This window comes from Symphalangus syndactylus, chromosome 11 (assembly GCF_028878055.3).
Source record: "Symphalangus syndactylus isolate Jambi chromosome 11, NHGRI_mSymSyn1-v2.1_pri, whole genome shotgun sequence".
NCBI lineage: Eukaryota > Metazoa > Chordata > Mammalia > Primates > Hylobatidae > Symphalangus > Symphalangus syndactylus.
Genome location: NC_072433.2, coordinates 77,914,023 through 77,927,854, shown reverse-complemented (window position 1 = coordinate 77,927,854; position 13,832 = coordinate 77,914,023). Strand labels below are relative to the sequence as shown.

Below are 13,832 nucleotides of genomic sequence, written 5' to 3'. Positions count from 1 at the left end.
TACACATGAAGCAGTCTCCAGAACAGATAATATGTAAGGTCCTAAACCAAGTCTCAATAAATTTAAAGAACTTTAATCATACAAAGTATATTCTCCACATAAGAGAATGAGATTAGAAATTAATAACAGAAAAAAGTGCAAAATGTACAAACATGTTGAAATTAAACAGCACACTCCTAAATGACCAAAGGATCAAAAAAGAAAGCACAATGTAAATTAGAAAATAATTTGAGATTAATGAAAATAAAATCAGAACATACCAAAACTTATGAGATGCGCCTAAAGCAATGCTTGGAAGAGAATTTACAGGCATAAATGCATATATTTAAAAAAAGGAAAGATCTCAAATAAAGAACCTAAACTGCCACCTTAAGAAAGTAGAAAAAAAACAGACAAACTAAACCCAAATCAAGCAGAAGGAAACAAAGAAAAAATATTTGAGTGGGAATAAATAAAATATAGAATAGAAATACAACAGAGAAAATCAACAAAAGTAAAAGTTGGTTCTTTGAAAAGATAATAAAAGGGACTAGGCATGGTGGCTCACGCCTGTAATACCAATACTTTGGGAGGCTGAGGTGGGTGGATTACTTGAGGTCAGGAGTTTGAGACCAGCTGGCCAACATGGTGAAACTCTGTCTCTACTAAAATTACAAAAATTAGCTGGGCATGGTGGCAGGTGCCTGTAATCCCAGCTACTCAGGAGACTGAGGCAGGAGAATCGCTTGAACCCAGGAGGCAGAGGTTGTAGTGAGACAAGATCGCACCACTGCACTCCCGCCTGGGTAACAGAGCAAGATTCTGTCAAAAAAAAAAAAAAAAAGAAGGTAACAAAACTGACAAAACTTTGGCTAGACTAAGAAAAAAGGGAAGAAGATTTGAATTACTAAAATGAGAAATTCAAAAGGGGTCATTGCTACCAACTTTACAGAAATAAAACTGAGTATATAAAGCATGACCATGAACAATTATATGCCAACAAACTAGGTAACCTAGAAGTAAACAAATCCCTAGGAAGATACAAACATCCAAAATTGACTTAAAAAGAAATTAAAAATCTGAATATGCTCACAACAATTAAATAGATTGAATTAGTAATTGCAAAACTTACCATGAAGAAAAGTCCAGGACCAGATGGTTTCACTGGTGAATTCTACCAAATGTTTAAGGAATAATTAACATCAACCCTTCACAAACTTAAAAAAATATATATAAAGAACAAGACTTCCCAAACCATTTTATGAGGCCAATATTACCCAGATACCAAAACCAGACAAAGACATTATAGAAAAAAAGAACTAAGAAAAAAACTAAGACAAATATCCCTTATAAATATTGACACAAAAACTCTTAATAAAATACTAGCAAACCAAATCCAGTAACATATAAAACAAATTATACACTATATAACCAAATTAGATCTATCCAGGAATGCTACATTGGTTCACCATCAAGAACCAGTTAATGCAATGTACCAAATTAATAGAAAAAAAGCAGAGGGAATCACATGATCATCTCAAAAGACACAAAAAAAAGCACTTGAAAAAATCAACATCTTTTTATTATACTAATTAGGAATAAAGGGATAATTCTCCAATCTGACAAAGAGTATCTATAATGGGTATCCACATCATACTTAATGCTGAAAGACCAAAAGTTTTCTCTCTAAGATCACAGGACAAGACAAGGATCTCAGCTCTTATCATTTCTATTCAGCACTTTACTGGAAGTTCTAGGCAGGACAATTAGGCAAGAAAAAAATAATAAAATGTATCCTTGGAAAAGATAAATTAAACTATCTCTATCTACAGATGACATGATATTGGATATAGAAATCCTAAAAACTCCACACATAAAAAAATAGAAGAGTTCAGCAAGATTACAGGATACAAAATCAATATACAAGAATCAATTGCTATTTCTATACATTAGTAATGAAGAATTCAAAAATAAAACTAAGAAAATAATTGCATTTACAACATAATTAATAAAACAATAAAATGCTTAGGAAGAAATTTAACAAAATATGTAAAATAATCAAGACTGTGAGGTACTGGCAGAAAGACAACTAGATCAATGAAATAGAGTTGAGTACAGAAATAAAACCATACATTTTTAGTCAATTAATTTTTGACAGTGGAGCCAAGCCAATTCAATGAAGAATGATTTATTCAGCAAATGGAACCTGGATACTTGGATATCTATGTGCAAATGAAGGAAGCTTATATCATATTAAAAATTAACACAAAATGGAATAAAAACCTAAATGTAAAAGCTTAAACTATAAAACTCTTAGATGAAAACATGGATATAAATCTTGCCTGTGACCTTGTATCAGGCAACAGTTGTTTAGCTGTGACACCAAAAGTATAAGCAACTAAAGAAAAGTTAAATAAATTAATTCAATAAAATCAAAGACATTTTGCTTCACAGGACACCATCAAGAAAGTAAAAAGACAACCCACACAATGAAAAAAAAATTGCAAATGATATCTCTGATAAGGGATTAGTATCTAGAGCATGCGAAGAACTCGTAACTCAATAAAAAACAAAAACAAAAAAAATCCTATTTTAAAAATGGACAAAAAACCTGAATAGAAATTTCTCCAAAGAAGATACACAAATGACCAACACGCATATGAAAAGGTTCTCAACATCATTAGTCATCAAGGAAATACAAATCAAAACCCGAATGAGATACCACTTCACACCTAATAGGATGGTTAACATAAAAAAGACAGAAATTGAAACTCTCATACATTGCTGGTGGGCATATAAAATGGTAAACACACTTTAGAAAACAGTTGGAAATTCTTCAAAAAATGAAGCACAGGGTGACAATATGACCCAGCAATTCCACTCCTAAATGTGCATCCACGAGAACAAAAAACTTATGTCAGCACAAAAAAACTTGTATACAAATGCTTAAAGCAGCATTATTTATAATAGTCAAAAAGTAAAACCAGTGCAAACACCCATCTGTTTATAAATGCATAAATGAAAGGTGGCATATCCATACTCTGGAATATTATTTGGTATTTATAAAAGGATTGAAGTATTGCTACATGCTACAACATGGATGAATCTTTAAAACATCATGCTAAGTGAAAATAGACACAAAAGGCCACATATTGTATGATTCCATTTATACAAAATGCCCAGAATAGGCACATCTACAGAGACAGAAAATAGATTACTGGTTTCCAGGAATTGGAAGGTGGTGGAGAAAGGTGGGATAGAGAGCAAAAGCTAATGGGTACAGAGCTTCTTTTGGAGTGATGAAAATGTTCTGGAATAGACAGTGGTGATGGTTGCACAACTTTTTTTTTGAGATGGAGTTTTGCTCTTGTTGCCCAGGCTGGAGTGCAGTGGCGCAATCTCAGCTCACTGCAACTTCTGTCTCCCGCGTTCAAATGATTCTCTTGACTCAGCCTCCCAAGTAGTTGGCACTACAGGCGCCTGCCACTATGCCCAGCTAATTTTTTTGTATTTTTAGTATAGACAGGGTTTCACCATGTTGGCCAGGCTGGTCTCAAACTCCTGACCTCAGGCGACCTGCCCACCTTGGCCTTTCAAAGTGTTGGGATTACAGAAGTGAGCCACCACGCCCAGCCACAACTTTTTAAATATATTAAATGCCACGGAAATGTATACTTTGAAAGGTGATTTTTTTTTCATATGTGAATTATCTGTCAATTTAAAAAACAATCAAACCTTCTCTGCACTTCCAGCTATCTCTTTCTCTTTAACATTTCCAGTCAGGTTAATCTAGTATGTGTCTGGGACAAGACACTTGTATTATTCATGCTTCTGCACCTTTAATCTAAGCTAGTCCCAGTCCTCTCTACCTTTTTCCACTCCCTCTCCTCCACCATTTTTCAAAGTCCCAATCAAGTCCCACTTTTTCCAGAACACTCTCCAACCTCAGCTTACTAGTCTGCCAGAGAAGCAGTAAGCTCTCTTCGTTTCATTCCTGCTCATCAACACTGTTGAATTTTCTTAAATAAAACTAATGATTCTAACTATAACTGTAACAAAAGCTTTATAATTGCAGATTGGAAATATAGATGAAAATCAATTCTTTCACATATGTTCTCAAAATTATACTGATCACTTGTAAGACTTATATCTAAAACACTTCTTTCTAGTATGCCTTCTTTCAGTTAAACATTACTTGAAGAATGAAAAATGTATTATTTTACTTCCAAATAATTACACAAGTACAGCTATGCAAAAACAGTGTTGCACTAAAAGATGAGCTACACCGAACTGCTGGTCCATGACATGGATTACAGGACAATATCATCCTAATTATCCTAACAAAAGGATTACCATACCATACAGTGGCTCCTTCAGAGGAATATGAGTGTATACATGAAGTATACTAATACTATCTAATTGTCAAAATTCAAGACTATAGAAGCTGACAAAAATCTTATTTTCAATTAGCACACAGTACAAAACCTTTATTTCCACAATATGCCTCAGAGCACTTATTCATTTGTTGTAACACTTAAGAATCTTTTCTCTTTTAAACTTACTCCTGACAAAATTCTTTCTGGCATAAAGGAATTGCACCTTCTTTGTTAATTTTGAGTCATGTTAACTGAATTAATCCCAGTATGTATGCCCTATGGTTATTGTGCATACTGCATGAGAAACCATTAACGGTGCACACAATGACTTTTTGGAGTTGCATTTTATTTGAAGCTATTCTATGTCTTTCAACCTGTGCCACATTTCAATAATGACTATTTATAATTACAGTCATCCCCTTATTTGCTTGGTATTTCATTTTCCTTGCCCTATGGCACCCTACAGTTGAAGGCAAGGAAAACTCTCTGTTGATTAGTTATTTAAGACCAGCAACAATAACTATGCTGGAGAGAAGGCTACTTGGAAAGGATTACATAAGACCTAGCACTCAACAGCCTCAGACAGAGCAGCAAATTATAAACCCAAGTACTTCGTTGCATGTAACCAAATTGGCTAGTTGAAATGCTAATTGCCTTTCAGCAAAACTGAAGACAGACAGGGGACCTTGCGCTTCTGAGAATGAAATGCATTTTTACTCCACTTCTATACCATTGTCTTGCTGAGAATCATTTGAAATCTATTCATAAAGATAGCTCTTTCCCTAACCTTTAAAATGTGGGAAATTTATTTGGCCCCTACCAGCACCTCAGACGTGCTGATGTGCCAAGATGCCAACAGATGGTTGGATTAAGGCCACGTTAAGCCCCTAATAAAGTGAAGCATGAAAAATCTCTATGCTCAAATGTATAGTATAAACCAAGAAAATATGCCTAGGGAAAGAAGTTTTGAATAACAAATAGATTTATGAAATTAAAGTAACCAGAAAACATAATCTTCAAAACAAATATTTTCAATGTAATTACATCCGAATGCATACAGAAAGAGCTTTCGTCTCTCTCAAAGAGATGCCGCAACTTTTCTTTATACTTCATAATTTTGTGAGTATTACTTCAAGACTCATTTATGGACAATGATTCCAGCAGCCAATGTTTCCCTTTAATATAAAAGAGGGTCCATTCTAGGTTTTCAGAATCCTGAATAAATGAATGAGAAATGCCCTATCAGCATCTTGCCCTCGCTTTGAGGTAAAGCCAGACTTATGCCTGACTGCACCAGAAAAGGGCCCCATGACCACCTGCCCAGCAGCTGGGGGAGGGACTTGGTCTGGTACATTTTTAAGTGTATAGTGTGTCACAGTAGAATCGGAAAACATAGCCTTTGTATTACCACAGCCGCTTGTGTCTCAGTTCCACCCTTCTCCTCCTCTGCCACACCTCACTCAGGGCAACAGAGCTGGGGTGCTGTGGCTTCATGTGTGGCCTAAGATCATGGCATATTGGAGAACCCTCCATGCATGCCAAAGATGCTCCCTGTGCTCCCAAACCCACCTTGTGAAAGGAAAAAATCAGGCATACAACGTGAGGAAATCAACTTTCTGTACCACTCCATTCTACATGGAGTAGACTCTAGTTTATTAGTAGTATATTTATCTTCATTGCTCAACAAATATCTTTATTTACATAAAGTCTGAACTGTCCAGGAGTAATGGAATACTAAGACTAAATAGAACTTTACCGCAAATGGTTTCAGTAAATAATTCAGCTCTCACCCTGATTCGACAGCAGTTAAGAGAAGAAAGACCTCTCTGGCTGGATGTTCACCAAAACCTTTAGACTGGGGAGGTTCTGGTGATTTTTTCATTATTTCTTTACTGTCTGAATTTCCTGCATGACTTTGCATTCAGAAAAAAAGTTATTTCCAAATCAAAAGAACAGAGTGGTGGGGAGGTAAATTGAACTGTGTGTGATACTTAGCTATGTGATTTGTCCCCCCAAAATCAGGGAAATACACATCCAAATCTCTCCATGGTAACACACTGCATTTTATAACCAAATTAAACAATTATCTAAGAAGCTCATTACACTTTGTAAGCATCGTAAATTGTCTAGCTGCCCTCTACATGAAGCGAAAATGGTGATGGCATTGTGCTTCCACTGTATAGATTTTAGACCTGGTGTATAAAATAATGACTTTTCAAAGGCAAATAGGCAACAAAGCAACTTATTCAATACATTAACCATTATGCTAAACCCTATAGATACTATATAAGAGAAATATATAATACAGTCACTGTTTTCAAGGATTTTGCATCCTAATTAGGGCAACCTTGAAATTTTAAATAAAAGTAGGGCAGCAATATAAGAAACGGCATGAGGTGGCATTTGTTTGAGTGACAATAAATCAAACAATTAATGACCAAGTTTACCCATTAGGATACTCCTTACCTAATAGTTTACGAGAATGTATAGGTGATGAAAATATGTGGCCTTAAGTGCGTCTCTTAACTGTTCTAGGTCTGTTACCTCAAATATAAAATAAAGAGGTTGGTTTAGTTTGGCTCCAAGTCTCTTTCCAGTGCTTCAAGATTTCATGTTATGTTCACAGCCTAAGAATTTCAGAACAATGAACGATCACACATTTAATCTAAGATAAAAAGTATTTTCTTTGTGGGTCCTCCCAGGGCATAGATCTCTCTGCCTCAGTTTCTTCATGTGCAAATCAGGAGAATACAATTTAAGTCATGTTCCAATATAAAATTACACTAATAAAGGGCTTAAGAGAATTCCTGGCATACAATGTATATTCAATAAATGTGACATACTATTATGATTCATCATGGGATATGAACAAAAGAGTTTAGTCACAGCTAATTCTGCTCTGAACACCCTTTCCCCTTGGGTGTAAGCATTTTTGTCTCAAGCATGAGTACCTTCAAGTAGAAAGAGATCTGACATACTTAATACTAGCATTTGCTTAATACTAGCTTCTACCCTCTCACATTTTTTCTAGCAGTTATATTTATTACCCTAAAACCATTTGTGTTACAAATATATCTCATATTATCACTTTCTGAGAATACAACTGGCATTCAATTAATAAATATACAGCATAAATATGTAACTTATTAAGATACAATAAATGGAGACTGATACAGCACTTATATATTTAATGGTATCAAGACTCAGTGTTACATAATTTACCTTTGCCCCATTATGGACTCTTACTTTAGTCCAAGATTACTTCAGTTTATAGGCAATTTTAGCTTTCAATCATCACATTCAGTGTAGTATAGGTCCTAAGAGCATTTGGAAAAAATATTTGACCCAGCTCTTATAAACTGGAACTCTGGGCAAGGAGCTTAAACTTTTCATTCTTCAGTATCATTATCTATAATTTGGGATATACTACCATTCAGTTTATGGTGGTATTGTGTTAAATAAGATAACCTATGTAAAGGGTTTCTAAGAATTCACTACATAGCAGGCATTCATTAAGGAGTGACTGCTATATTTATTCATCACGGAAATGAGAAAATGGAGATAGGATTCAGTCGTACTTCAGCTGTACATTTTTAAAGTGTGTGTATCTTGGTTACTTCTTCTAAAAGTAATAATTTGAGAGATATAATATTTTTAGCTGAAATAAACCTTTGCAATCACCTAGTCCAATTACTTTATTTTATAAATGAAGAAACTAATGCCCGGAAGGATGAGTGAAAGTCCAAAGTCATTGTGTGTTAATGGCAGAGCCAGAAAATTATACCTAATCACATATATTTAATATATTTTATTATAACACAGTTCAGAGTATATTTGACATCTCCCTGTAAGCTACATTTTTCTCAAATTATATAGGCGGAATAGTTTGCCACTTACTCTATGAAATTAACCCAGAATAAATTATTGGTGCTCATTTGTATCCCGCCTAAGATATCATTTTTTCTCTTCCTTATGATCTTTTGGGGTTTTTTGTTGTTGTTGTTGTTGTTGTTTGATCTAATTATTTTGATAAATGACACACAAAGGGAGAAAAAACACTTCAGTAATTTAAAGTAATCATAACTTCAGTAAGAATTTCTAATCATGCTGTATTAGTTAAGGTATATTTTTGACTTTCATCCTAATTCTCAGTAATTATGCATCTTTAAAATTTGATATCAGTTTCTAAAAGAGTGTGCAGCATACTAATAAATATATTACACACATTTTAAAGGCTGTGGATTTTATGAAGTGGGAAAAGTTGGTTTAAAACAAGTTACATAGGATAAGTTAACACACCTTAAAATCAATTTTCCCCTGACGAACACTGCTATAATTTCTTGGTTTTAAGAAAAAAATCAATTTTGAGATAGTTTTTAAAATTAAAAATTTATAAGTTTTTAAATATATATACATATACATATTATTATACAGCTCCACGTTAATCCCGAGCTCCCTAAAATCAATATATTTCACTGAAATTCTTCGACGCAGTGGTTATTTTGGAACACAAACAAGTCTCCTTCAGTTTATCTCACCCTTACCATTATCAGTTATTACCTATGGCGCGCTGTTCTTGGTCGGTTATTTTTCAGCTAGACTTTTTAAAAATCAAAGCTAGGGTTCCGGTTTCAAACAGGCAGAAAAAGAAGAAAGGAAACTCTTCACTCTGCTCATTCACTTCTCACCTTCTTTGAGATCAGACATCTTTGGAAGGGGCGGGTAGGGGGTGCAGGAACCTAACGCTCCCTGCAAAGCCGCAGCCTTGGACAGAACCGACGCAGGCAGCTATGCCCCATTACCCGAGGCCGCGGCGCCGGGTGTGCGCCCAGCCTCCCTGCGCCCGGCTGTGGCCCGCCCTCCGCGCCGCCCTCGCCGCCCACCTGCAGCAACAGGTGCTGATGCTGAGGCGCTCCTCTGGGGCACAGCGATGCTCGCAGCACCACCCCTCAGCCATAGCCTACCTGACCCCAGGAACACCGACATCCGCGCGCTCCCGGCGGTCACCGCCGACCCCCACACACCCTCGCTCTGCCTCTGACTCCCGTCCGTACTCCTTGCCCAGGCTGCTGATTCTTACTCCCACTACCCGATCAGGAGGAGGGCTCCATCCTCCTCCCCTTTCTCCCCCTCCCTTGCCTCCTCCCTCTGCTCCAATAGGACCCACGGCTCCCGGGGCAGCGCTCACCTGACCAGCGGAGCGGGGGTGGCCGCCCCCGGCAGCGCACACTGCTCTGCGCAGCGGGCAGCCAGGTCCGCGCTCCGGCGTCGGGAACACCCTGCCTTGGCCATCCCTAATGGACTCTTCCAGCAGCAACGCGGCTAAGCTGACCTGCCTGGGCTTAGGAGCGCGCGAGTCTTGCTTCTGCCTGCGCGTCCCAGTCTAAGTGCGCGGTCAGCGCTTTCTAATCGTCTCCTTTGGCTAAACTTTCTAGTCGCCCCTTTAGGCACAAGGAACTCACCATGGACAGCGGTGCACACTGCCCTGGGTACTCCACTGTAAGCAATTCCTAGTTTTCTTTCAGGGAAGAAAACCCATTTACTGGGTCTTTTTCCGTTCCTAAGAGAATGTTTCTTTTCGTGTTAACCGAATCACTCCCTAAGTTTACCCCATAAGAATTTGAGCATAAATTGATGAAATATTAGAAAGGAAGGATCTACCCTTAACTGAACTTACAAGGCAAGGATTGAGGTCAACATCTGGGATAAATTGTCTGTCTCCTCATTTATAAAATAGGATTATTAATTACTAACTCATAAGGCCGTTAGGAGTAGATGAATGAGACTGTGTGTGAAGTGCAACTCTTTACAGTACACCTGGCACGTGGTAAACCCTCAGCAAATGTTGCTTATCTTTCCCAGTACACAAAAGTAAAGGCCCAGTGTCAGACCATACCATCAGCCATGTGCACATCCGCGCCTGCACCAGAGATTTTTAAAGCAAATGCAGCATTATTAGAATCACGGAAGTTTCAAACTGGGAGCAAAGAGAAAGATTAGCACTCCCACAGCAACTCACCGCTTTTTATAGAAAAAAAAAAAAAATGAGTTCTCAGCCTCCTCATTTTAAATGCAGCTCACACAAGTACCCTTCCTAATTGGAATAGGAATAACTAGATACTTTGTGTTACATACTGCCGTCCAGGGGCACTAATTCAGCGTTATTATGAGCTGTTGCTGAGGCACCTCCTCTGAAAGCTGCAATCCTCAACAAACAGCTGGGTATCAAACGGCAAGTTTGTTCAGGCTAAATGATTCTTATACAGAAACCGTGTGGGAATGCAAATGACATATCAAGGCGCTGCAAATGGTGGGGAGAATAGCAACCTAGGTGATGCAGGAGATTGAACAGCTTTCCTGTGAGGCTCAACAACAAAGGTCGGACCTGGTTCTGGAAGCTTTAAATCCACGAGCATATTAACAGAGTAGACACAGACAGACATGCTTACTAAATCCTGCCATATATGAACTGTAACTTCAAAGCAACTTAAAGTGAAAACTGTGAATCAATTATCCATGTAGTCACATGTAAAACAGAAAACAGTAACAGAAAAATGTTTTCTTCCTCATTATTTAAAACGTCTTACTAAAATGTATATTCAACCCACAGTGTTGTTTTATTAGCATTTGTAAAGGCTTTATTTGTGGCTAAATATTGATTAAGACCCTGGCAAAGTCAACGTCTACGAACCAAATATTCCATCTTAATTTTTGTTTCACCAAGTCCCATGATTAAACACAGTCCCCACAACTGGACTTAACTCAGCTTGCATATTTACTTTGTGTATGACATTATCCTAGGCACTGTGATGAGTAAATGAAAATTTACACCCTCACCCAATCTACCTCAGGGAACTAGGTAATTAACAATTATTACTAAGTGTTTAGGAAGCAGAAGACTCTGTAAGGCACTGTGGGAAAAACAGTGATCTCTAAAACCACCCTAAGTTTATTAATTTGCACTCTTCCTGGGGTGAAAGTTAATCAACCAAAAAGCAGAATATGCCATGCAAAAAACAAGCCACTCAAGTGCTAGAAATATCTAGGAAGAAGAGAGTGTATGGAATGCTGAAGGTTTCTCCAAAAAGCTTTGCTTTGAAGAATAAAACCACGAGAAACAACATAGTTGGTAATTGTGGTACAAATACTTGACAAAGTAGTGTAGATGCTCTCAAATGCTGAAATTATTAAACAAATGCTCATTGAACTTAAATCCAAACTTCTTAACCTGGACCAAGAGACCTCACATAATTCTATTTCTCTTTTCTTCTCCAGCCTCATCTAGTACCACTTTCCCTCCATTTCACTGTATTCCTATCACACTGACACTTCTTTCTTTGTCTCAAACACAGCAAAATCATTCCTGCCTCCAAGGCTTTGCACAAGCTTTTTCCTCTGCCAGGCACACTGCTTCTGCAAAGCTTCATATGGCTGGCTCTTTCTATCATAGACCTCATTTGAGGGGTAGCTCAACTATCTCTTCCTTGGAAGCACCTGCCCTGATAACTTTCACCACCACTCTCAGCCACTACCCTCTTCTATTTAATTTCTATAATTTATCCCTAATAAATATCCCATTTACTTATTAAGATATTTAGGTGTTTTTGTCTCCACATAAAAATGAAAGCTCCATGGGGGTAGCTTGCATGTCTCCCTCATTTGCTGCTCTGTACTCAGTAGCTAGAATAGTCTCTGGGATATAGTAGAAACTCAGTACATGAAGGAAGGAAGGAAAGGAGGAAGGGAGGGAGGGAAGAGGTAAGGAAGGAGGGAGGGAAGGAAGGAAGGAAAGGGAAGGAAGGAAGGAAGGAAGGAAGGAAGGAAGGAAGGAAGGAAGGAAGGAAGGACCTGAAAGCCTGTCATATTAAAAAGTTTCCCAGAGCCCATTTTTCATTTCTTTATATTTCACAATCCAACCTTACAAAACATAAGACTTGATCCCATGTAAAGTACAAATATGCCTGAATCAGAGATACTTTAAACCTCATCCATCATTACAACTTAGAGATCCTTTGTTCTTCAAAGGCTTTGATTTAAAAAGAAAGAAAGAAAGGAAAAGCATTACTAGGCACCTGGAGGTGGGAGCTGTCAGGTGCCACTGAGAGATAAGGGTGTTGAAAGGAACGCTGAAGGTTCTAAAGACAAAGCCCAATTCCCAATTCTGCCTAAAAGCAACATTGGTAGAATGTAAGCTTTTCTCCTAGAGTAATCTTCATCAAAATCAACCCAATAGCTCCAAATTTCACACAGTAAAGACAAACTGGTTTCCTTAAACCCAATAAGTACTGATGTCATACAATTTTCCTTCCTATTCCAATTTAATTAGTCTTGCATACTAAGTAAACCTTATAAATCTTCTGAAAAGATCTTTTTATTCCCTTGAAAATGGTATTTTTCATATCCTAGGTTTCACATATCTAAGTTTAGGCATGCGTAAAGGAATTTCACCAAAGCAGCAAAATCGAGCTTAGGCAATATCTACTCCCTCTTACCCCCCAAAAGTAAAAGTAGGGTAATACTTCGAGAGTACCCAAATCTGCCTCTCAAAGGCTTTTTCTGTTTGGGCCCTAGGTCCCAGATAGGAAAAGAAAAAGTAGGGATTGTCAGGAGCCACGGACTTGAACTCCTCTTTCTCTCCCCACTCTTAAGTTCAGACCCACCTAGAATCTAAAGATAAAATAAGGCACCCAGTCACCTCAACAGTCCCCCACCCCCACTGTATTTGCACACTAATATATAGTAACATTCTCCATAGATTTTAGTGTTTATCATTTTAGAACTCTATAATTGTCTTCATCCATTTTTGCATTGCTTTAAAGGAATACCTGAGGCTGGATAATTAATAAAGAAAAGAGGCTTATTTGGCTCACAGTTCTGCAGGCTGTACAAGAAGCATCATACCAGAATCTGCTTCTGGTGAGGGCTTCAGGTGCTTCCACTCATGGTGGAAGGTAAAGCAGAGTTGGCAAGTGCAGAACTCATATAACAAGAGAGGAAGCCAGAGAGAGAACCGGGAAGTACCAGGTTCTTTTTAACAACCAGTTATCTCGGCAACTAATAGAGCAAGAATTCACTCATGGACAGCACCAAGCTATTCATGAAGGATCCACCTCCTGGTGGATCCAAATACCTCCCATTAGGCCCCACCTCCAACACTGGGGATTGGACTTCAACATGAGGTTTGCAGGGGTCAAATGTCCAAACTATAGCAATAATGAAAAAACAAACAGAACTTAAATCCAAGTTATCTCAAAGAGTCAGGCACATAAATAGGCTCTTAACATTCTTTGAATGAGTAATATGATTGGGCAAATAAGCGAGAAGCAGGCCCCACTGTCAGAACCTGATTCAGAATTTGTGAGTCAAAGGAAAGAATTTCCTGTCCCAAAGGGATCAGAGAATCCATTTAACAACTAAGACTACTTTCAGCCTGAGAATCTGCTCCAGTGTCAGAAAAAGATGAATATTCTTGGGCCT

General features: G+C 37.8%; 1 protein-coding gene across 4 annotated transcripts in view; it reads right to left on the bottom strand.

Moving 5' to 3' along the window:
* ADGRV1 (adhesion G protein-coupled receptor V1) overlaps nucleotides 1-9,439 on the bottom strand; it is a 598,696-nt gene extending 589,257 nt beyond the window's left edge. For 3 of the 4 annotated variants that reach the window (XM_063612214.1, XM_063612213.1, XM_063612215.1), the window contains exon 1: nucleotides 9,320-9,424. In XM_063612214.1, coding sequence (XP_063468284.1) covers nucleotides 9,320-9,341 — 22 coding nt within the window. In that variant the 5' untranslated portion in view covers nucleotides 9,342-9,424. Of the gene's footprint in view, nucleotides 1-9,319 lie in introns of all 4 variants that reach the window. The other variant, XM_055297968.2, reaches the window with a different exon arrangement.
* Between the last annotated feature and the right edge of the window lie 4,393 nt (nucleotides 9,440-13,832).